Source organism: Sus scrofa, chromosome 9 (assembly GCF_000003025.6).
Source record: "Sus scrofa isolate TJ Tabasco breed Duroc chromosome 9, Sscrofa11.1, whole genome shotgun sequence".
Classification (NCBI taxonomy): Eukaryota; Metazoa; Chordata; class Mammalia; order Artiodactyla; family Suidae; genus Sus; species Sus scrofa.
Window position 1 is genome coordinate 10,347,824 of NC_010451.4, and position 23,788 is coordinate 10,371,611.

The following is a 23,788-nucleotide window of genomic DNA, read 5'->3' on the forward strand; positions in this document are numbered from 1 at the left end:
ATCTCCACTGCTTCCAGCCTGCCCCAGCCCCGCATTCTCTCACCCAGATGCTGCACTCGTCCACGCTGGCTCCCTGATGTTACTCTTGTCCCACCTCTGTTCATTTCCGCAGTTGCCAGACGGATCCTTTTAAGTTATAGCTGTATCCGACTCCCCCCCGAGCTTCAGTGCCGGAGCCAAATCCAGGCTCTTTGCTACCTGGCCCCCAACAAGTTCTTTCCCGTCTCAGAGTCGGCGCACGAACTGTCCTTCTGTCCAGGATGTCCCCTTCCTCGTCCTTCTCTCCTGCCACCATCTGCATCCTTCCCCTCACACAGAGGGGGCAGTTTTAGAGAGGGCACCACAGAGATTTTTGTGGGCAAAGAATAGACCCCCTTGACTAGAGCGCAAATTCATTATAGGAACAGAGAGCATCTGGGTTTCGTGGTACTTCGAGCTGATACAATTTGGAAAGCCTTTTCAAGAAAAAGACTATAGGAGTTCCCATTGTGGCTCAGTGGTTAACGAATCCGACTAGGAACCAAGAGGTTGCGGGTTCGATCCCTGACCTTGCTCAGTGGGTTAAGGATCTGGCCTTGCTGTGAGCTGTGGTGTAGGTCGCAGACGTGGCTCGGATCCCGCGTTGCTGTGGCTGTGGCGTAGGCGGGGGGCTACAGCTCCGATTCAACCCCTAGCCTGGGAACCTCCATATGCCGCAGCAGCGGCCCAAGAAATGGCAAAAAAAAAAAAAAAAAAAAAGAAGACTATAAAACTGCAAATACAACATGAGGAGGGGAAAGTCAATCTTTAAAATGAGAAACAAAATCACATCAAATTACTGAAACGTCAGAGATTAGATCCCCTTTTTTCTGAGATCTCTTGAGACAGTTTACCCAAAGTGCTTACAAGGAAATGCTTCCTCATTGCAGCCTGACTGTGCTTCCCCTCCTACAGTGGTCATCTCCAGCTACTCTCCTTCCAGAGGCATAGATAAATTAAATGACTTTCCAGGCACGGGTGACCCGTGAGCTTATGGCAATAAGACTAGAGTCCAGGGAGTTCCTTTTGTGGCACAGAGGAAAGGAATCCGGCTAGGATCCATGAGGACACAGGTCCGATCCCTGCCCTTGCTCAGTAGGCTAAGGATCCGGCATTGCCTTGAGCTGTGGTGTAGGTCACAGATGCAGCTCAGATCCGCGTTGCTGTGGCTGTGGTGTAGGTCATTGGCTACAGCTTCGATTCAACCCCTAGCCTGGAAACTTCCATATGCCGAGGGTGCAGCCCTAAAAAGCAAAAAAATAACTAAGACTAGAGTCCAGGTCTCCTCTCGCCAATGTAGTGAATCCATCAGCCCCCAGATTCGTGCGTCTGTGCGCCCCTCTCTGCCAGCCATGCAAGCACATGGGCATTGAATGCCTAGTAGGTACCATGTCATTCCAGTGCTGTGATGAAAACTGGGTTGCTGGGCTAGATGCAGAGAAAACTGGGCTGCTGAGCTAGATGCAGAGTACTGCGCAACGCAGGCTGCATCATGATCCGCGTAAAGACCGCCGCGGGAAGCCAGGCTGGAGGTTCCAAATCTAAACAACGCTGGAACAAATACTCCCAGCCTCAGAGGAAACCTGAGAATTGAGAGAGCAGCCCCGGGCTGAGGAATTACTCCCAAGCCTGAGCTCCTCAGGGCAAAGGGTAAAAAAACGCAGGCTCCTAAGGGAGCCTCTTACATCTTTTGAAAAAGGAAACGCTTCCTTCCCTCTTAGCGTGCTTGTTACCATTCTCAGATTGGTCCCTGCAGAAATAGATTGCCGTCTGTTCTTTCAGTGTCAAGGATTTCAAACTGGCTGAAGATCAGTGCAGACACTGAATTCCTCCTTATGGTAAGCTTCCAAGTGATGTGACAGCTTGTTTGGCTTTGTTTTTGGAAAAAAAAAAAAAAAGACAATGTGGTCAGAATTCCTTTAACGAAGTGATGTTTTTCTTTCATGTTACAAAGCTCTTATCTAAAATCAGAAGCATCTCCCTGATGAATCCTGAAACCACTCCTCTTCCTCACAAACACAGCCACCCAGGGCACAGCCCTGAGCCCTTTATGCCAGCCCTTTCCAAAAAGGGTCTTCATTTTCTCATCCTCTGGTCACTAACCGGGTTGTAACTGCCAAGCAGCACAGTTTTGAAAAGCAGAATTTCAGCTCAGAGGTTATATTCCTTAAGATTTTGGTTAAAAGCCACCAGCATGCCTCTTAAACCTCCCATTTTTCTTTCTTTTACGACCAGCTTCAGAGTGGTCCCGGATTCTAGGTGCCATGCGCGTGCACGGCTGATGCTCGCGCTGAATCATGAGCAGGGAAGAATGCACGGCGAGCCGCCGCGTGACGGCTGCCATCGAGACGATAAGTCGAGAACCGAGCGGAAGCGTTTATGTGCTGTGCTGGCTGGGATCCGGCTGTGCGATGCCGCCCGGGATCCGGCTGTGCGATGCCGCCCAGCATCCGGGGCCTGGGCCAGCGCCTCAGTGGTGTGTCTCCACCGTCTCTCACCCCCGCTCGACCCCAGACATGCCCTGCTCGGCTCTGACCTCAGTTCTTTGCTCAGACAAATTCCCACCGCCGAGAATCGCCTGCTTTTGCCTCTGCCCTCTGCAAGCGTTGCTCTTCCTTGCAGCTCACATCCCACCTCATTCACTGACCCACTCAGCAGGCCCAGGGGCAGATGCCCAGATAAACGCGTCCTCCCCCAGAAGCGCAGCCTCCCTTCCCCACCGTTCCCACCCCCTAGGCTCTGGAGCAGCTTGGGGCTGGGGCTGTGTCTCGCTCATCCTGTGGTCCCAGCCTGGCCCTGCTGTGGGCTGAGCAAGTGAGAGAACGAACCAGCCTTCTGTCCTATTCGTGGAGGACCTTGAACTTGCATTGAGGCAATAGGAACAATGTTAATCAGCAGCAGAAAGTATCAAGTACTACAAGAAAGGCAGACAGGTTATCTGGAACATGCATAGGATGGCATGTCCTTCTGGGTGTGAGGGGTGTGGGTGAGACCCGGACGAGCCTTCACTAGGGAGATGGCGTGTTTGGGGACCCGGAGCACACAAAGGAGTCAAGCTCATGGAGACGGAGGTATAGGCCAGAGTGGGAAGCAGCTGCCCAGTCGCAAAGAGCATGGGAAGACCCTGGGTTTGAATATCAGCTCTGCCACTTCCTGTCTCTGTGACTTCAGGCAAGTTTAAGCTGTCGGCTTAAATTTATCTGTCAGATGGAGATAATGGGGCCTACCTGTAGCATTGCTAGAAAGATTATACATGAAAATGCTTGGCATACTTCCTGGCATGCAGCAGTAGTTAATCAATGGTAGGTATTATTATGAATATGTCACGGATAAAGGAATTGTGGTTGTCATCTCTTTTGGGAATTCCATCTACTCTTTATTACAGGTGTTTTGTTTTTCCTTTAAATCTGCAGGCATCTCCTTACAAAGAGGTATAGGATAGGATTCTTAGTCACGTTTTGTCATAACTGCTCACGCTGCCTTGTACATTCGTGGTTCAAAATACCCTCTCCCTCCCGCTTTCCCCACGTCCTTTGTATGACCCTTCCGAAGCCTTAGAGATAAGTACCCTACAAATCTGTTTGCTCACCTGCCTTTTTTGGTATTTATCTTCTTAGGTAACTCTCACCTGTCATGAGAAGTTACAAAAAATAGGGAGTTTCCGTTTTAGCTCAGCAGTAACAAACCTGACTAGGAACCATGAGGATATAGGTTTGATCCCTGGCCTCGCTCTGTGGGTTAAGGATCCGGCGTTGCCATGAGCTGTGGTGTGGGTCACAGATGCGGCTCGGATCCCAAGTTGCTGTGGCTGTGGTGTAGACCAGCAGCTACAGCTCTGATTCAGCCTCTAGTCTGGGAACCTCCATGTGCCTCGGGTTTGGCCCTAAAAAGCAAAAGGTTACGAAAAATCAAAGTCACTCATTTGCAAAATTTTCCATGTTTTTATTTGAACTTAAAATGACTCTGTGAAGGAGGCGGGCAAGGATGATGATCACTCTTTTACAGATCCGAAAACTGAGACTCAGAAATCACGTGATAGACTTGCCATGGTCACGTGATGATGAGTGACTAGATCTGGGACAGAAACCCAGATCATCTGACGCCTCGTTCCACGTTCTTGTTCTCGTACCGGGCTGCTCCTTATGAGTTGATGGTCGTTCTTTTCCTTCTCCGCCCTTCCACAGCCCCTTGTCATTGAATTCCTAACACCGGCTGCCTTTCCCAGGGAAACCCACCAAAGTCAAATCCAGGGTACCAGAAAAATACCCTACAAAACCAGAGCCAGCAGTTCTGGTGAAAACATTCTTTGTCGCTTATTTTATCCCATTGGCCTCAGAGAGTCATAAAACTTTGTGAAGAATTTAAGAGCTTTGACCAAAAGAAGCAAAAGCAATTACATGGTTTAGCTTCACTGGTTAAGAAACAAGCAAACTAAGGGAAGCACCTGAGTTGGCTTCAAATGTTTGTTGCCCATAATGTTTGTCTGCCTTGAATTTCATGTTCTTTTTTAGAATAAGACATGATAAAAGCAGGATTTTAAAACCACCTGTCTTACTTTATGGGTTTGTTTGTTTGTTTATTTGTTTGTTTTTTCCCTTTTTTTGGCCGTGCCCACAGCATGTGGACGTTCCTAGCCTAGGGACTGAACCCACACCACAGCAGTGACCCAAGCCACAGCAGTGACAATGCCAGATCTTTAACCACTAGGTCACCAGGGAATTCCAATTCTAAGTTTCTCTTTTACTGACTAGAAAGCACCACAGTACAGTGAAAAGAGCACTGGGTTTGGGAATCAGAAAACATAGGCTCCAACTTCAGCTCTGTCATTTAGTTTTTCATAAATTGTTTTTGCCTATCAGTTTTTTAAATGGAGTGAATAGCCCCAGCCCTATTTCCCAAGCAAGCATAGCTGTATGGAGCACATGAGATAATGTCTCATTTGTGCTTTATAAACTAAAAAGGACTATACAAAATATTATCAAGTATTATTCATGCATGTAGCAATTCATTAAGTGTCTCCTCTGCACATAGCACTGTTCAAGAGACAAAACTCAAAAGTGTAAGATCTGCCCTGCCTTGGCTTAGTCGACAGTTGTTTAGTTTATGTTCTGAATGAGTAGATAAGACAAATTAAATATTTTGAAGAACATGTCTTGCAAAAATATTCCCATGCATGATTCAGTCTTGCCGTCATGTGGGACGTAGAGCCTGAGCCCCAGCTTCAGTGGACAGTCGGTCACAGGGTGGAGCTCAGCCTCGGACGGACTGACTTGATGCAGGACCAGGCGTGCCATTTGTGTAGGACTGCATCAGTTTCAGTGACCTCAGCACTGAGAAGTATCATCCTTGCTTTTCTGCAGCTGCTGGAATATGTCTCCTGAGTCCTTCCAGCATTTAATGATGTGACTTTGGGAGAAGTTACCAGTGGCTCTATGTAAGGTCATGTCATGTCAGTAGCAAAATCTCTAGGTGATGTTTCTGCTGCTGTTTCTGATCTGGTTCTCCGTTCCTTGGTATAAATGGAATCAAGCTCAATAGCTTTTCTGAATGACTGAATGAATGAATGGCACAGAAAGTAGCTAAGAACTTTGACACATTTTAAGAAAACGAGTTGTTGGTTTTTGGTTTTTTTTTTTCAGTAAATTGAGAATAAGGAGAATTGAGAGCAAGTGAGCCAATCTTTCTTTAAAATCAAGGATAGCCATATAATAATTCAGCTTTTAAGCCAAACCATTCACCTGTGAAAATGAGGTAGTATCCACTTTATTTTTTCTTATTTTTATTTTTTCCATTATAGTCGATTTGTAGTATTCTGTCAGTTTCTAGTGTCCAGCAAAGTGACCCAGCTTTTATATTCTTTTTCTCACATTATCCTCCATCATGCTCCATCGCAAGGGACTAGGTATAGAGTTCCCTCTGCTATGCAGCAGGATCTCATTGCTTATCCACTCCAAAGGCAGTAGTTTGCGTCTACTAACCCCAGACTCCCAGTCCGTCCCACTCCCTCCCCCTGCCCAGAGTATCCACTTTACCTCAAGCCTCTAACCTTTTTTTTAAGCTTCACTTTTTAAAAGCAAATCTGTCTTCTCACCTTCTCTCCCTCATTTGCTCATGCTGAATTCAGATCTAAACTCTAGCAGGTGACCCCTTAGGGGCTTAAAAACCAGGTCGTCTAACTGATGTTGGTTTTTGAATTTAGATCGAATGACGTTGTCTTTCGCGTCTCCAAAGTGCTTCTTCAGGTGGCCGTAGCCAATGGGCTGGCCTTGCAGGGTGGCATCCTTAATATGAAAAGTGAAGCCTGGTCAAAAATAAATGAAAAAGAAAGTTTTATGGGAATTATTTTCCCTAAGACAGCTATTGTAGAAGCAACCTTGACAAGTCATCTCATTGCCTCTAGACAGGAACTCACAAGGCATGTGGGTATCTGTAGTATTTTAAAAGACCTTGGGGGACCAGGCTTCTTCCATAACTCATTCCAGAGTTTAAACACCCTCGCTTCAGGAAATTCTTCCCTATATTTAACTCACAGGCCCCCTTCTGCGGTTAACACCCATTTCCGCTTTTTTCTGTCTCCAGTCAGGATGGAGAACAGCTGGCCAGCATCCTTTGTACCTCACTCTCCATCAGTGAGAAAGCCATTGGGGTACCCCCCACCCCGCCCCCGGCTCCTTTTCTCCACCTCCAGCAGCCACGTCTTTGAACCAAAGTGAGGGCCGGTTCTGTTTTTATTTATGCCTTATTTCTTCCTATTCATTCCTTTTAATTATCCATGGATACAATTTGGAAAATACATAAGAATGTCCAGATGAGGGGAAAACAATAGCCCTCTAATCCAGGGAGAGGACCCGCAGTTAAGTGAGTCAGTTTCTGTGTTTCTTATACAGCTGAGATCATATCAGCTGGACCAGCACTGAAATAGAGTCTGAGCCACATGTGTAAGAAACGTAAATTTCCTGGCAGCCTCATTGAAAAAAAAAAAAAGTAAAAAGGAATAAGTAAATTAATCTGAATAGTATATTTTGTTTAATTCCAATAAAATAGTACCTTATCGACATGTAATCACTATCTTTAAATTATTACGAAAGTAGTAATTGTACACTCCTTTTTTAGACTAAACCTTCTAAATCCAGGATGTATTTTATACTTACATCTCAAACCCAGAGAGCTGCGTGGCCAGTACCCTGTAACACGTGACCCTGTTGCTACTGTGTTCGAGCCCAGTCTTTCCAGTTGAATATACTGATGTTTTTGTATATCACTTTTTAAGCCTTTGCCTAATAGCGTTATGAACTTTTTAGCATGGTTTTAATGGCTGCATAATATTTCCCCATTTAGATTTGCTGTAACTATCATTAGACAGTGTTGTTTTTCATGTTATAAGTAGCCCTGTAATGTTCTTTTTTTCCTTTTTTTCCCTTTTACATGAACTGGATGTTTCTCAACACAGTGCCAAGAAAAAGCCATAAATTATTCCTTTCGGGTACATCTAATCAAATCCACTTATTCGTAAAACGAGTACGTTCACTCGGTATCTATTCTTGCCCATTAGATTGGGAAGTGGTGGAGGAGTAGTTTCTTCTTCTTCTTCCTTTTTTTTTTTTTTTTTTTTGGGCCAGACTCATGGCACAGGGAAGTTCCCAGGCTGGGGTGAATTGGAGCCGTAATTGCTGGCCTACACCACAGCCACAGCAACTCGGGATCCGAGCCACGTCTGTGACCTACACCACAGCTCATGGCAACACCAGATGCTTAACTCCCTGAGCGAGGCCAGGGATCGAACCTGCGTCCTCGTGGATCCTGAACAGATTTGCTTCTGCTGAGCCACGACAGGAACTCCAGGAAGTGGAGGAGTGGATTTCAGGAAAGAGAAAACCAGGTCTCTCCCGAACATTGTTTGCAGTGTTGGTTGGCTCCGCAGTCGGACTGCGTGCATATTATATTTTATTATGCCTTAAACGCCTTTCCCTCCGTTTCTTCCTCCCCTCCGCCCCTGCACACACTCACCCAGTCTGCTTGACTCCCCCTCCCCTTCCAAGTGCCAATCCGAGGCAGTCCCTCTGACGAGGGCTCCAGGTGACAGCTGGCTTCCTTGCCCGTTATAATCCACAAAACGGATGCTGTATACAGAGCGCCACGGTGGGCTGGTTATTGGCTGTCTTCTCTACTAGAAACTCCTTAATGACAGAAACCTTACTGTATAAGCCTCTTTATTCCCAATGCCCGGCAGACCGCTAGGCAGAGATTTCACTGTCGAGTGAAATGCGTGTTCGAGTACAGGCAATCGTAGCAAGCATCCGTGGGATGGTATAACTACAAGCATTGTTCGAGGAGGTCCCGTTAAATCGGCGTGGCTGAAGAAGGCTTTGACAAAGAAGGCGGGACCTGAACTGGCCTTTGGGAAGAGGAGGGGCGGCCTTAGCAGAAAAGCCACTTACATAACCTGTTCTCAGAGGTCCGTGTTTCTCGGGAGGAACTCCTTAGCATGGGCTAAGCATCAGCACATACACATCCTTCTAGGTCTGAAATGCTGTCCTGTTCAAGAAGGCTGTAGAGATTCCATCTTTGCCCATCAAAAATTGACAGGGGCTTGTGGAATTAGAAAGGACTGCTGGCTGCTTCAGGCTGATCTTTGGGTTTAAGCTGTGTTTTACCTTTACTGTTAAAGATCATTGTGTGTGATGCTTGTTCAATGATCCGTCTGCTAGTAGATAGTAGAGAGATATGTATATAATAGGTAATGTCACGATAGCTAATATCAAGTGACTGTCACTGCACACCAGGCACTCTTCTAAAGCATTTCGAATGTATCATCCAATTCACTCATTTAATCCTCTCAACATCCCTGCGAATTAGGGGCCATTATCTTCTCTCATCTTACACACGAGGAAACTGAGGCAAGAGAGGTTGAAATAACGGTAACACAGCCATCAGTGGGGAGCTAAGATCTGATCCCAGGCTGAACGGTCTTAGGGGCTTTACTTCAACTGTTGCTCGGTACAGCCTCTCTTGTAACTCTATTCAGAATAAAATGTTTTGCATAAGGGATCGTTGAGCATCAGAAGAGGAACCTCCCCCTGGTTCTCTTCATTCCTTTCTGACCGTTCCTCATCTCACTAGCAGGCTCCTCTTCTCCTGCCTCATCATGAAAAAACTGGCTCCGCAGTGCTCATCCTGGATCCTCTTTCTCTGATTTTATTCTTCACTCCTCCCCAGGGGTCCTCTCTGAAACTCTCATTTCAATTATCGCCCACATGGAAATGGAGCATAAGGGTCCATCTTCAGCCCTGGTCTCTTTCCTAATATCAGACCTCCGTTCACACTGCCTGCTGGACGTTTTCATAGCCCGTTCTACGTGCCCATGTTTTTTCTCTCGTCTTCCACCCCTGCCACCGTGAGCTTCTCTGTCTTCCAGCACGCCATCGTCAGCAAAGGGCATCTCCATCCATTCTTTACCACTGGCCAGGAAGCCAGGCATAATCCTTGGTTCCTCACCTGCCCTCTTCTTCCCCCCATAGCAGCCTCTGCCAACTTCCCCGCATGCGTCTAGCTGTCTGGGTCTGTACATTTCCACTGTGGTCCAAGCCTCCGTCACTCTCACCTGTACTACTGCACAGTCTGTGGTCCCCCAGCATCCGCTCTGCAGCCCCTCCAGGCTCTTCTCCAGCTCCAGCCAGAATGCACTTGTAGGAGTTCCCGTCGTGGCACAGCGGAAATGAATCTGATTAGTGAATCCATGAGGGCACAGGTTCAATCCCTGGCTTTGCTCAGTGGGTTAAGGATCCAGTGTTCCCGTGAGCTGTGGTGTAGGTTGCAGAGGCAGCTCGGATCCCACGTTGCTGTGGCTGTGGTGTAGGCCGGCGGCTACAGCTCCCATTCAACCGCTAGCCTGGAAACCTCCGCATGCTGCAGGTGTGGCCCTAAAAGATTTTTTTTTAAATGTACTTTAAAATACAAATCCATCAGTCTTTCTCTCTCTCTCTCTCCCCTCCCATCCACACACACACACCCAAGTCTAAAACACTTTAATGACTTAAACGAAGAGAAAAACTCTTAGCACGGCCTCTGGGCTCCTGCTAGGTCTAGACCTCGTCTTCCTCTCCGCGCTCTCTTCTGCCTGCTGCTCTTCCTTGAAGAGCTTTTGGGTCCTCAGCCGTTGTTCTCTGTCTTGACACAGGGTCTGGACATGTGCACCTCCTTCTCCTGGAAGGTGTCTCGCCTGGTGAAGGGTTCCACCAGCCCTTTGAATCCCGGCCTTTTCGGAGTCGGTTCTGTTCTAAGCCTTCTTAGCCCGTGACCTCGCCTGCACACAGCCGGTGTCAGAGGTTGTCATTTGACATTGGTGCCTGTAATTCTGACAGACGTCTGGCCTTTCCCACTCTGATGGAAGATCCATACCAGCAGGAACCACGACTTTTTCGCACTCACTCTCGTATCCCCAGAGCCTTGTGCCCAGTAGATGTTCAATATATGTTTGAATGAGGGAGTAACTAATTCGTTAACATATTTTGTTAATACGCATACAGTTTTTGCTGTCCCTGGGGTAATACAGACCAAAGATAAGATTCCCAAACATTGTCCCCAGGGTCCCGCAGTCTCTAAGCAGTGATGAAATGACGACGGACTGAAATTCAGGCATTTCTTCCAAAGGCCTCCAGCATCTCCGCAAATGGTGGCACAGCTATCCATTTTTCTTTTAAAATAACCAACAACGAAAGCCCCATGGTTCGGGTCGCGGCAGAGCGTGTAGAAATGTGCTGGTTGGACTTTAGCGGCATCTTTCAAAGGTTGAATCCCACAGATTCTGTCACTGGCCTCTGGCGTCGAAAGCGTGCTGGAGTCTCTCTGCAAGTCTGCTTTTTAAATTCTGACCAAGATGTTAATGTCCCTCTCAAGTCCTTTCTGGGGCTGGCCTCTGAGACATTGCTGGCTAAGGTGGATTTTTTTTTTTCTCCAGTTTCCGGCATAAACACTTTATCACTCCCGTGTTTTAGGTGCTGCCCAGATGCTCCTAGGGGCCGTCAGCTGTGCTCCTCGGCGTTGCTCGCTGCTTCTGCAGAACGTGCGTCCGGGTCCTCTTCCTGTGTGTTGCCTTGTCTGACTGTGACTCAGTCCTGCATTTGCATGGCGATTTCTCCAAGCAGACGGGTGAAGTGGTTGACCTGCCAGCTCCTGGGACCTCACTCCCTGGAGGATCACTGAGCCCAGGTTGCTCAGCCTGGAAGCCACGCTGGCTTCCCGATGGGCTCTGGGCTGTGGACACCCTTCAGCCTCTGTGCACAGCCTGGGCCAGGACCTCTCTGGTCCGCAAGGGCCCAGCTCAAGGGCCGTGGAAGCCCTCCCATCCCAGCCGGGGGCAAGGGATTTCTTCAGCCTGCCTGTTTTCTCCTTTGCCTGTGGAACTTCCTCTGTCACAGATGCGTCTTTCCATCAGTGCTCAGCTTGAATAAAATCTGAAGGCTCCCTTGTTCAGTGGTACCTTTTGAAACGCTCTGTTTTTATTTCGTCAGACTTTGGCAGGCTCCCTTCCACGCGGAGCCCAGGGCACAAGTGACCATTGGCACAGGTGTCAGCCAGCGCTTTGGCCCAAGACTGTTTCGATTTTTATTTTGTCTCTTGTTTTCGTTAACACCCAGGGCAAAGACGAAGCCCTTTCACTTATCGGTAACGGTGAGAGGCCTCCAGATTGCTCGCCTGTGGCCAAGAGACCGCACGCTGAAAGCTGTTAACCCCAGCTACCTCCAGAGAGATAAGACCTCGCTGTTCCCTTTGGCTTCCCCGTAAGGAGGCCTCGTGCTTCTACGAGATCCGAGGGGGAAAGATAAATCCCAGCCTTTGCTGGATTTTGAAAAAGGATAGTAGCCTAATTTATGGAGGTGGTGGTGGTATTTTTGGGTGGTTTTTTTTTTTTTTTTAAACTAACTTTATGTCATAATTTCTCAGCTGCCAAAAGACGTAATTCTGCCTCAGCTTCGCCTTGGCAACCTGCTTTTTGCTCCGTGCAGCCCCACCGTTGCTCTGCGTTCTTTAAGCAGTAATCTTTAAGAAGGTGAGAAACTATTATTGCTTTTTAAGCACAGTTGACATGCTATTGGCGCAGAGAAGTACCTAGAGCTTCAAACATTTCTAATGGCTCTAAACCAACTTAAACACCTCCGCGTAGAGGTCCCACTGCCATGAGGTCATAGCTCGCGACCAGGGGGAGAAAGAAGAAGATCAAATGTTATTTAAAAGCATGCGGGTGGGTTTTTTCTCTCTCTCTCTCTCTCTTTTTTTTTTTTTTTTTTTTTTTTCTCTCTCTCTCTTCTTTTTAAGTATTCTTATTCCACGAGGTGTCGCTGTAGATTTTGGCCAGGATCCAGACAATCAAGATTTAGCTTTTTGACCTGCTGTGATCTAGTCAATGTTTCTCAGAGGAAACGTTTTGTAGGCGGGAAAGACACGTATTTGAGACCGTGAATTGTCCTCTTTCCCAGTGCTTTACAGTGTGAGAAGCTGGCTGTAGGCAGATAAAACATGCACGAGGGAATCTGAACGAGGAGAGGGGGGAAAACCTTCTCAGAGAGACACAACTTCACCCCAGCTTCAAGAGCTCACCTGACATGGGAAATCTTTACCTTTTTTTTTTTTTTTTTTCTTTATTTCGTTTTTCCCTAAGTCTCCACATTTACGTCATTTCTTGGCAGATACTTAACTGATACTTAAATGCATCCGAATTCTTGTAACAACCTAAGTCCTAAAAGAAAAAAAAAAAAATCCATGCAAACTTAATGGAATAGAAATCAAATAGAAACAGAGACCCCATATATTTTGATGGCAAGTCCTAGGGATGGGGAGGCAGAAGGAAACTAACAACGATGCAGTCCGACCGCCTCTGTGCAGTCCCTGCCAGTTGCCTCGTGACCTTGGGCAAGTTACCTAATCTCCGTGCCTCAGTTTTTTCATCTGTAAAGTGGGGGTGATCTTCTTACTACTTCACAAGGATGTGAGGATTAAATGAGACCACATATAAAGCCATTTACAGAGTACTTACTCCGTGGCACTTCGTAATGTTGGATGCTGTCATTTTGTCATTAATAATTTATGAAGTACTAAGAATTTTGCTGGTATATATCATTTATTCCTAAGAGCAACGCCTGTTGTTCGGTGGATGTGCCCACCTTACAGGAGTGGAAACCTGGGTCCAGAGCAGTGACCTGCCTCACTGTCTCCCCAATTTTATAATGACGGAGCTCCACGTGGGGCTGTGGAATATACATGAGACGACGACGTGGAGATGGGAGCGCCTTTTGGACCAATGCTTTCTAACCCCGTTTCCTCTCTCCCCGTCTCTTTTCTGTCTTTAAAAAAAAAAAAAAAGAAAGGCTAAAGCTTCAGGCAGTCACACCAGCAGAAAAGGGAGGTGGGGGGCTTGCAGGGCAAGGATTGTGGTGTGGAAGGAACTGGCTCTGTCACCTCGCAGGCTGACTTCATGGCAAGGTAGCTCACATGATGGTCCCAGAAGTGCCACGCGGGGTCCTCGTCGTTTCAGGTGGGGAAACAGAGAAATTCTCCCTCGTATTATAATCCCCTCTCCCTAAAGCTAAAGTCATACAGAAAAACGGCGAAAGTCATGCAGAAAAATGATACATCCGAGGTTTGGGTACAATGGGAACGTACCTCAAAGGATTCTGGGAAGTTAGCGCCTGTAAATAGAGGCAGTTGGGGGTTTCCACTTGATTCAAAGCACTCCCCACCCCCGGCTCCCCTTGTACTCTCTCTCCCAAACTCAACTCCCTGTCTGCCTCTTGGAGGGTAGCTCCCTGATGTGCAAAAGTGGGCGGGGTGGTAGGCAGAGTTCTGCATTTGTTCCTGCTTTAAAACAGTGTTCTGGGAGTTCCCTGGTGGCACAGTGGGTTAAGGATTTGGCTTTGTCACTGCTGTGGCGCAGGTTCAATCCCTGGCCCTGGAACTTCTGCATGCCACAGGCACAGCCAACAGATAAATAAATAAACAGTATACTCTACAGGAAAAAACAGTCGAAGGAAAGAGATCTAGATTCTGGTCTTTTCCTCTGCTGCCTTTAGCCTGTGTTTCTGTCTAAGGCATTAGCATGTCTTGGAACCTCAGTTTCCTCTTCTGCAAAACAAGGCCAATACTGTTGAATTCCAGAGCCCGTGGAAGCAAATAATAATGACAGAGACCACAACTACAGCTACTCTTGCCATCCGTGTATGTACGAGGCATTGGGCCAGGCAGGGGTTTGAAGTGTGTTGTTTTATTTCATCCTTACCACAGGCCAGTGATCTGTTTTACAAAGACAAAGACTAGCGCACAGAGAAGATACCTGACTGCCTATCGTCACTGAACTGCTGAGTGCCGAGTTCCCCCTTAGGCTCTAGCTCGCTCATGGTTGCAGATCCAGGAGTTTGAGTGTCCTTTCTCATCGCCACCACTGTCTCCCGATGCAGCCCAAGAGATAACAAAAGGCAACTGCCTGCACTAACTAAGGACAGAATGAAAAAGAAATCGGTCCCCTTAAGTGAGAGCCCTCAGAGAAGACTTGATCCCAAGAAGCCAGATGTAAGCCAGGCTAACCCACCCCCTTGACCTCTAAACTCCCGGCAACTTGGCTGCTCCGTCGTCACGCTGTCGTTGGGGATCCTGGGATAACTTGCAGCAAAAGGCTTATTATTAAGTCACGTAACAGTCCCCGATGCGGTTCAGTTACTCAACAACCTGTGCCCTGTTTCGCTAAACCGTGGCCTCGTAAATTTGTAGGTTGTTGGTTTTCAATAAATTCCTTTTAATTGCAGCGTTAAACCCCAGATGTTAGGTTTCCAGTTTGGACCTCAGCCAGGCTGGGAGAGACAGCCAGTCAAGGCAAACAGCTGACGAGAATGTGTGCAGTGACCTGGGGAACCCGGTCCAGTCGTTAAACCTCAGGCTCTGTGCCCCCACATCTAGTTCCTGAGAACACAGGGGCCCTGGGCTGGAGTGGAGGATGAAGACATGCTGCCCCGTTTCCTGTTCCACCCGCTCCTCCCCAGGACCCTATCGGTTATTTTTCAAATTTAAATAATGCACTGATTGCGTTCGACAAGTGAGTTGTCAACCGTCTTTAACACTCGGTCTCATAATTTGTACATCTAAGTGTTTCAACCCCTTCCTCCGTCTAGGTAAAATAATTACGAAGCCAGACTTGAACCAGACAAAAGGAATCTTGAAACCTTCCGGGCCTTCTTTTTTTAATTGCTACCTTTCTCTTTTTAGGCCATAGTAGAGGTAAAACGGTCCTTTTTTTCTTGTAAGAATTTAGCTAATACTGAAATGTGTCATGACGGTTCCTTCTAGAAACCCTCCGATAAAGAGGAAAATCAAAATTATTTTACTAAAAATGTACGCATTGTGTTTTTGTACAGAGATGCTCACAGCAGTTTGTTTTTTAATAATCAAAGTTTAGAAATGTCCTCAAGTCACAACAATAAGGAAACGATTAAGGAACTTGTGATCTGCCATTTACTGGAGTAGCCAGTTAGAATTGTTTACCAAGCAGTTTTAATAACATCCAACAGCAGGATACAGAACTGTATATACATAGTACAAGTACAACTTTTGGGTTTTGTTGGGTTTTGTGTCTTTTTTTAATTAAAGGCACACATATAAAATCAAAGTCTGAAAGGAAAATATCCAAAATTAATAGCGGTTATTTGATGGCTCTAGGCTTGTGAGTGATTTTTATTTTTCAATATGGTTTATACTTTTTTTTTAGTTTTCCAAGGAGTATGAATTATTGTAATAATTAAAAATGCATGTGTGTTTGTATATATTTTAATGCAGTCATTCAACACTTGAGCTGTTTAAAGCTCAGCTATCTTAAAAATTTGGAACATTGCTAAGATCCTGGAAGTAATAAAAAAATTAATCCTGAGCAGCCAAAACTAACGTCGCAAAACTCATATAACAAAGCATACGATGCTCAAGATAGCCTCTCGTCCATCACGCAAAGGCTGTTCACTCTTGCTTTACACACACTGCTCAAGGCATCGATCTGCTTGACAGAACACAGCAAATTCGAAGCAAACGTCAGGAAGGAGAAGCTCTTGCAGGCAAGAGCACCACCTCGAACGCAGAAGAGCCTGAGTGCAGACTTAGGAACTCAGACTCAGGTCTCAGACTCAGAAACACGCCCCTGAAAAGCCTATGGTTTCTCTACTATATCATAGTTAGGAAACCAAATCCATACTGATGGCCCGGGGTTATCAAGAAAATACATTTTTTGGTTCAACCTATTTTTTTAAGATTACAAGAAAGACTGACGAAGCTTTGGAAAGGTTTCCTGGCACATGGCTGCAAATGGGGAAAGAGTCCACGTGTGATCAGAGGGTAGATGCTAGGTGTGCAGACTTCCTTACTGTCTGCCCGTAAGGCCTCATCTTCTTACCTTCTTAAGAGGGAACGTGTCGGGTTTTCTGAACTGTATTTGATGCTATCATTATGCGAGGTCTCACAAAAATCCCGGGGAACTGGAGAATATCACAAAAACCAGGATGTCAGCGAATGCCAAAGTCTCCACCTCACAAAGCCTTCGAATCCATCCATCAAAATAAGAGTGACACCCCTGAGCTTAGCTATAGGTTGGGCAGGTTAAATGAGAAGGCCTGGAGCATGGCATTTGGCTTGACGTCCGGCATATCGCTGGCACTTGGCGAATGTTAGTTGAATTCGAATATGATTTTCCCCACATGGGATGCTCGGTTGTAGGTAGGCTCTGGAGTCAGACCAAATCTAGTTCAAATGTGAGTTCTGGAACCTCGAACGAATCACCTAACCCACCCACCTGCCTGCCTTTTTCACAGGGTAGACGTGAGAGTTCAGCCTGACTGATGCTCAAGAAAAGAGGTTCCCCTGCCCGTTGTAGCTGGGGGCAGGGATGTCACACGCTTGCTTTTCCGGGGCACAAAATTGAGAGCTTTCCGGGAGTCTCAGAATCCAAGAGGCCTGTTCTTCCTGCCCTTTTATCGGCCTGCCTGGAGGCCAGCAGAGAGCAGCAGAGCAGGGTCCCCCAGGCTGGGAGAGTGTCAGGTCGTTCACCCTTCAGAGCCATGAGTGTTTAAGCACCTGGCCTGTGTTCGTATGCTGCCGTCAGTGTCACCGGCAGCGTTCCACATGGGTTCCTGGGCTGGACTGGCAACTGGAAGCTTGGCCTGTCTGCCCAGAATAGACCCCACTGCGGGGGGGGCGGGGGGGCGGATGCGGTTTTGGTTCGGTTACCCGGGCCCCTGCAAAGTCCTGTAGAGAGAGCTGCTGTCAGCAAGTAGCAGAGTGAAAACAACAAGCTTGGCAAAAATGTGCAGCTTACCCAATTACTGTGAGTTTTGACAACATGTCAGCTGAAAACGTAGGTTAGAGCCAGCAGCTCTTGCTCCGTTTGGTTTTTCTTGAGAACTAAAAACAGTCATTTCTTCATCTACGCGCCTGGTTCTGTATGGGCCCTGGGGACCACCCCTAATTATGAAATCTCACTTGGCATCGACACTTAGAGCCAAGCAGGGGAGTCTGATGGGCCCGTGGATTAGAAGCAGCCTTGTAGTTGTCTTTTCTCAAGAAGAATAACCTTTGCTCAGACCCCAGGGATAATCCAGCATCAGAAAAATCTGAGCGAAGAGGGAGCAGGGAGCTGGCCTCAGGGCTTGTGGCTGTGGACCCGGGAGAAGGAACCCGGGAGCCTTTCCTCTTTCCCAGGGCACCTGTAACAACTGTGATGGGCGATGTGTTACTTCAATAATCGTTGCTGTCTTGCTCCTGCAAGAGGAGAAGCTCCTCGAAGGCGGGGTCGGCTCCGTGTGTCTACACCCACATGGGGTAGCTCTTTGGTGGGTGGGTATTGTCTCAAGTCCAACCTCTGCTCCTGCCTGGTTGTGGCCTTTTTGCGAGCTGCTTCTCCGGGTGTGTTTCCTCATCGGAAGAACACAAGTAGGTGGATCGTGTGTTTGCACGTCCCTCTGTCTCTGGACCCAGTCTGTTCACATGGTTACATTGAAGCTGACCGGCTTCAGCCGGCCAAGTAGGATGTCTGGAGCTGGGATCGGTACTCACTCTGGCGGTGGCTTACCTAGCACAGTGTGTAACACAGCCATCACTTCCAGGCTCTGGATACGCTCTTTCCATTAACTAATTATTATTTATCATTGCAGGCTTAAGAGCAATAATGTAAACCCTGCTTTCTCAACAGGGTTTTTGCGAGGACCAAGGGAAACGATGTATATGAAATTACTTCTGAAACTAAAATGCTTTGGATAGCCCAACAGTCGTTATTATTGCTGGCCCAAGGTATCTTCCTGAAACGTAACTCAAGTTCAAAACTTAGGTATTGAAGGAGTTCCCATCATGGCTCAGCAGGTTAAGAACCTGACATGGAGTCGTGAGGATGCAGGCTCAATCCCAGGCCTCGCTCACTGGGTTAAGAATCCGACGGTGCTGCGAGCTGCAGTAGGTTGCAGGTGCGGCGTGGATCCACTGTGGCCATGGCCGTGGCTGTGGCGTAGGCTGCAGCTGCAGCTCCAGTTAGACTCCTAGCCTGGGAACGTCCATGTGCCGCAGGTGCAGCTGTAAAAATTTTAAAAGTGAAAGAAAAAAGAAGGTCCTGAAAACAAGTATGGTCAAATGTGTGTGACTAGCATTATAAAGAAGAGGTCATTTCCCAATTAATTTTTTATTCAGCATAAACACACACACCCCTCTTCTCAGTCCTCTCTCTGCCAGTTACCTAAGGGAAGGTGATTGGCATTTGGGATTGGCAAAGCTGTTGATCCTCAAGGCATGAGTTTTAGTCCAGCGTCTCCCTGCCTCGCTGAGGTTACCAAGGGCAAGTCATTGACCTTCTCTGCCCAGGGAGGGTCCCCGCTTGATGAGGTAAAATAAGACTTGAGCCTTAAAAACACCAATAAGAACATGGTAGCGCTTCTGGCACATGAAGTTGGTCACGTCCGCATAGAATATTCTTTCCAGATCCAGCCTTTCCAGTTGCCTCGACGCCTCCGCATACGACCAGGTCTCCAGCCCCGTCCTGCCCTGGGTATTTGCCTCTGCGTATGTGTCAGTATGTCTTGTGTCTTTCTTGAAAGAAGCTCCCAAAGTTGAACTCAGACTACTTTATGTTGGTTCTTGCATTTGGACTCGACAGTTAATGCTAAGAGTGAGTCTTAGCAATTGGTGTTCTCTCCAACCCAAAGGCCTCACTTCCTGTCTCTGGATCCAGAAGGCTTAAGCCGAGGTCTGAAGCGGAAAGTAACTTCTCGTTTTTGTTTGTCTTCTAGCGACAGACATCACACCTCCAGCGCGATCCCTGTTCCAAAGCGACAAAGCTCCATGTTTGGGGGTGCAGACATAGGCTTCTCTGGGGCCATCCCTTCACCGGACAAGGGACACCGGAAACGGGCCAGCTCCGAGAATGAGAGACTCCAGTACAAAACCCCTCCTCCCAGTTACAGCTCCGCAGTGGCCCAGCCGGCGGCCGCCGTCCCCCCCGAGGGCGAAGCCGAGAGGAAGACGGCGTCTCTGTCTTCCTCCTTGGACACCTCGTTGGACTTCTCCAAAGAAACCAAGAAGAAAGGGGCAGATCTGGGCACCAGCCTGCACGGAGGCCACGCACGTGTGAACCCGAGCCAGGAGCAGGGCCCGGCCCTCCCGGGGCCTCCGGCCACCGTGAACGGCACCCTCCTGCCCGGTGAGCAGGCCGGCTGCTCCAGCGCCCCGCTCCCCGGGGGCTTCCGCCCCGGGTCCGAAGCCGAGCTCCGCTGTACCGTGGAGCAGGCGGAGGAGATCATCGGGCTAGAGGCCACGGGCTTCACCGCCGGCGATCAGCTGGAAGCGTTTAGCTGCATCCCCGTGGACAGCGCCGTGGCCGTGGAGTGCGACGAACAGGTGCTGGGAGAATTCGAGGAGTTCTCCCGAAGGATCTATGCCCTGAACGAGAACGTATCCAGCTTCCGGCGGCCTCGCAGGAGTTCTGATAAGTGAAGCGAGCGAGCAAGCGAGCAGACAGGCAGGGGGGACCAGGACCGCGGCCGCCTGACATGAGGATAAAGCTGCACTGTTGGCCTCTGTAACACCGACGACACAAACGGCCGATTCCCGGCGGACAGGCCTCAGCAAAACAGACGGTGCGAGAGGAGGAGGCCCTCCGGCTCGTTGCCCGTCAGTGGGCCAGACAAAGCGAGCTTTTGCTTTGCAGGCCTGACGCTGGTTTCCAGGCAGGAGTCACTCTCTGGCTTTTGTCACCTTATAGGCACTTGTCTGCTTTTTTATGCACACGTCTATGTTATCCTCAGAGGGAAGATGATAATATATAAGTAACATGATGAACTCGCCTTTAGATTCTCCTAAGCATTTGCCCTCGCCCTTCACCGGTTTTGAACCTTTGGGGAAATTGAATATCGCAGAGGGGCTCCACCGTTTCCTGAAGGCTCTTTGGCCATCCATTAAGTTGATGAGCAAGAAGCACAATGGTCTCCTTATACCCAAGCTTCAGGCCCTGTCCCCAGGCCCCACCGTCCACCTCGCTGAGCCCCCCCATCCTCACGGTCGATGCGTTGTACATCCCGACAGCGGAGGGCGTCAGAGTCCTTGGTTCTGAAAGCAGCCGCCGCGACCTCCCCTCTTCTAGTCAGCCCCCCTCCTGATGCGGCCCTCAGATTATATGGAAAAAGCCTCACCTCTGGCGGATCCCAGGGGACCCTCAAGGACCCCCAGCTTACAGGAGTCGGGTGGCATTCAGGTCCCTTTGGAGGCCAAAGTTCTTACATGGGCAGCTGCTGGAGTCAAAAACTGGGCCTGCTTTCTGGCCATGCAGTCACCCTAGAGAAGTCCCTACATGTACATCCCACGTTAATTTATTAAATTTCATTCAGAAAGGAAGGCCTTGTATATGATGAAATATATGTAGAGTCAGCCTGTCCAATGTGCAAACTGCAAGGCAGTTGAGGTAGTATTAAGAGACTAGATGAGGCATAGAATTCTATTGGTATGTGTGCAATTGCATAAATATTAAATTATGTTTCTAAGTCCATTTTCCTTCCTGGAGCTCCGATTTCATTTGCTATTGCTCTATACTTTATATACCCAAGGACACCGCCTCAGGGTTGCAAGCTCTTTAAGGAAATTTTATGCATATATCCATGTATTGTATAGAAGAATAAAAATGGAGTTTACTTCACTCGACCTGATTTTTTTTTTCCCTCCCAGCTTTGAAATTCCTCTCGAACCAGCATCTCCATATGTTACATCATGGCAGGACGCCCTGAACCAACCCTGTGGCTGTGTTTAACGTTGTTGACATCATCTGAGTTTACATATTGTGCACAGCCCCACACCTGCGCAGGTGTACTCTGCCGTAGCTCACCTGTCCTCCATAACAACTTAGCTCATGGGTCTCACATCATTTTCGTATTTTAGCCACGCTTTCCTGGGCTCAGTTTTAATACAGAGCTACGTTGTTAAGTGGAATAGCTCACGTTGTTGTGTTTCATGTAAAGAGTTCACAGTATCATCTCGAGACAGACCGACCCAACCTGCAAGCAATTAAAAGCTTTAACCTGAGCTGAAGAAATCCACCTTATTCCTCGTAAAGAGGTGGAACTCCTCTAAACCTGGACCAGAGGCCGTCTGTGGAGTCATGGCCTCTTTGCAGTGTAGAGGCAACGAGGGTAGAGAGAGACATGGGCTCGGATGTACGTCGGACTGGGCGCTGGGGAAGTGACGTCAACCCCCTTGCAGCCCCCCGCCAAAAAAAAGAGCTTTTGAGGGACCGTGTTAGTATCAAGCAATGGATAGTGAATCACATGTGATTCGTGAATCCCCCAGATTTGAGAGAGAACTTTATCTATTTTTTGTCTTTTCTGGGGCCGCACCCACAGCATGTGGAGGTTCCCAGGCTAGGGGTCGAATCGGAGCTGTAGCCACCCGCCTAGACCACAGCCCACGGCAACACCGGATCCTTAACCCACTGAGCGAGGCCAGGGATGGAACCCGCAACCTCATCGTTCCTAGTCTGATTCGTTAACGACTGAGCCACGACGGGAACTCCGAAGAGAACTTTAAACTTCACACCGAAGTCAAAGACGAGGTGCATTCAGGTGCAGGCCCTGCAGCCCGGCTCGTGGCATCCAGAGGGACCATGGATGGGAGCGCCCGCAGTTCCAGGGGGCAGCTCAGGTTCCACACCGCCTCCCGTTTGTGGGCTCCCTGATTCTGGGGTTCACAGCTTCCCCCCGCCCGTAGCACGAAACCCCAGCATTGAATGCGGTCCGGTGGCCCAGGCCTGATGGAGAAGTACCTACACGTTGGCCTGGTCCACGCCGCGTCCAGTGATGTTTTGCCTCAAGACATCTCTTAGGTTTGGGGGTTTGTTTAGTTTCGGTTTGGGGGTTTCGTTGAATTTGTTTGATGTCTGCCGTCTCTGCCATGCACGGGTAGAAGCTACTGCGTTGCCTTCTCCACAAATAACTCTTCAACGTTTTCCAAAGCTGCAGTATTCGGTGTGCCTCTGTTTAAAGTGGCCGAAGCCAAAATAGGGGAAGAGGTGTCATCTCCTCCTAGTCGTTTTGATTAGTCTTCTACATCACTAGAAAAAATAAAATGTGCTTCAAAGATCTAAGACGAAGTGAAAACTCAGGGCTCTCCACTTCTGAACTACGAGCCCTTTCGGTTTTCATGTAGCTGAGACACTGAACAGCCGGCAAATATTATCAGATGAATATTTGATGGTGTTTTCTCTCTCTTCGCTTCCCCTTTACCCACTTTAAAAATTCCAGAGATTTTTTCCAACCCCCCCCCCCAGAATATTAGTTTTGGAAGATTGTATCCAGCTATATTTTTTTAGCCGTTCTAATGGTGCCCATTTATCCTGACCTAACCGGTTATTTAAATAATTTTTTAAACCACCACCAAGAACGAATGGCATGTGAAACTGATCTGTTGGTAATTGGAAGAAAACTCAGCATCTGTATTTATAAAATAAAATTGATTAGTATTTATTTTGAGAGTAAAAGTGTATGTTATTTCCCCGCTGTGTTTGAGTCCTGTCTTCTTCGTTGTTTTGAATTTCATAGCGAAGCTGAGTTAACTATGAAAACCTTGTTTTTAAACAGTCAGCTGGCCCGTCCACATTTAGGGAGCCAGCTCTCTGTCTCCCTCTTTGCGAGGGTCTGGGCTGACAAGGTTCGATGAAGATTAACTGTAATTCAGTGTGATAAATTCTCTGATGGAGAGATGCATAGCGATGCTACAGAACGCAGAGAAAGCCATTCTGACTCCGAGATCAGGAGAGGGTCACGGGGCTGATGCAGATGAAAGATGCCTAAGATTGCACCTCACGGATGGAGGGAACAGCATGGGCAAAGGCTCAGAGGCAAGGCAGGGGCTCATGTGCGTTTGTGGGCTTCGCTTGGGCCCTAAAGGATGTGAAGAAAAGCGAGAGGAGAAATCGAATGGCAAGCCCGAAGGGAAGGACCTGAGGGGCCGCGGAGGAGACTTGGATGCGTATGCGCTGATGAGTGATTTAAAGCTTTCCAGGCTGTCAAGCGCCAGAGTGACTTGGTTAGAAGGGAATTGTGATGAGCAGCCAGGTGGAGGCTGGACTCGAGTGATACTCTTCTTAATCTTCTTTTGTACTATTTTGTTTAGGGAAAAAAAGTCTGTGTCCGAAAAAGAGGTTCGTCTTTGTGTCCCTAGTAGTTTTGGTGTAAATATTGAATAAGGAACCTGATTTTTACTGTGGGATTCAAAGTAC

General features: G+C 48.0%; 1 protein-coding gene across 6 annotated transcripts in view; it reads left to right on the forward strand.

Moving 5' to 3' along the window:
* The window catches only part of UVRAG (UV radiation resistance associated), a 282,079-nt gene extending 259,045 nt beyond the window's left edge, over positions 1-23,034 (forward strand). For 5 of the 6 annotated variants that reach the window (XM_021062529.1, XM_021062531.1, XM_021062527.1 and 2 more), the window contains one exon: positions 19,317-21,214. In XM_021062529.1, the coding sequence (XP_020918188.1) occupies positions 19,317-20,019 (703 nt within the window). In that variant the 3' untranslated portion in view covers positions 20,020-21,214. Of the gene's footprint in view, positions 1-19,316 lie in introns of all 6 variants that reach the window. The other variant, XM_021062526.1, reaches the window with a different exon arrangement.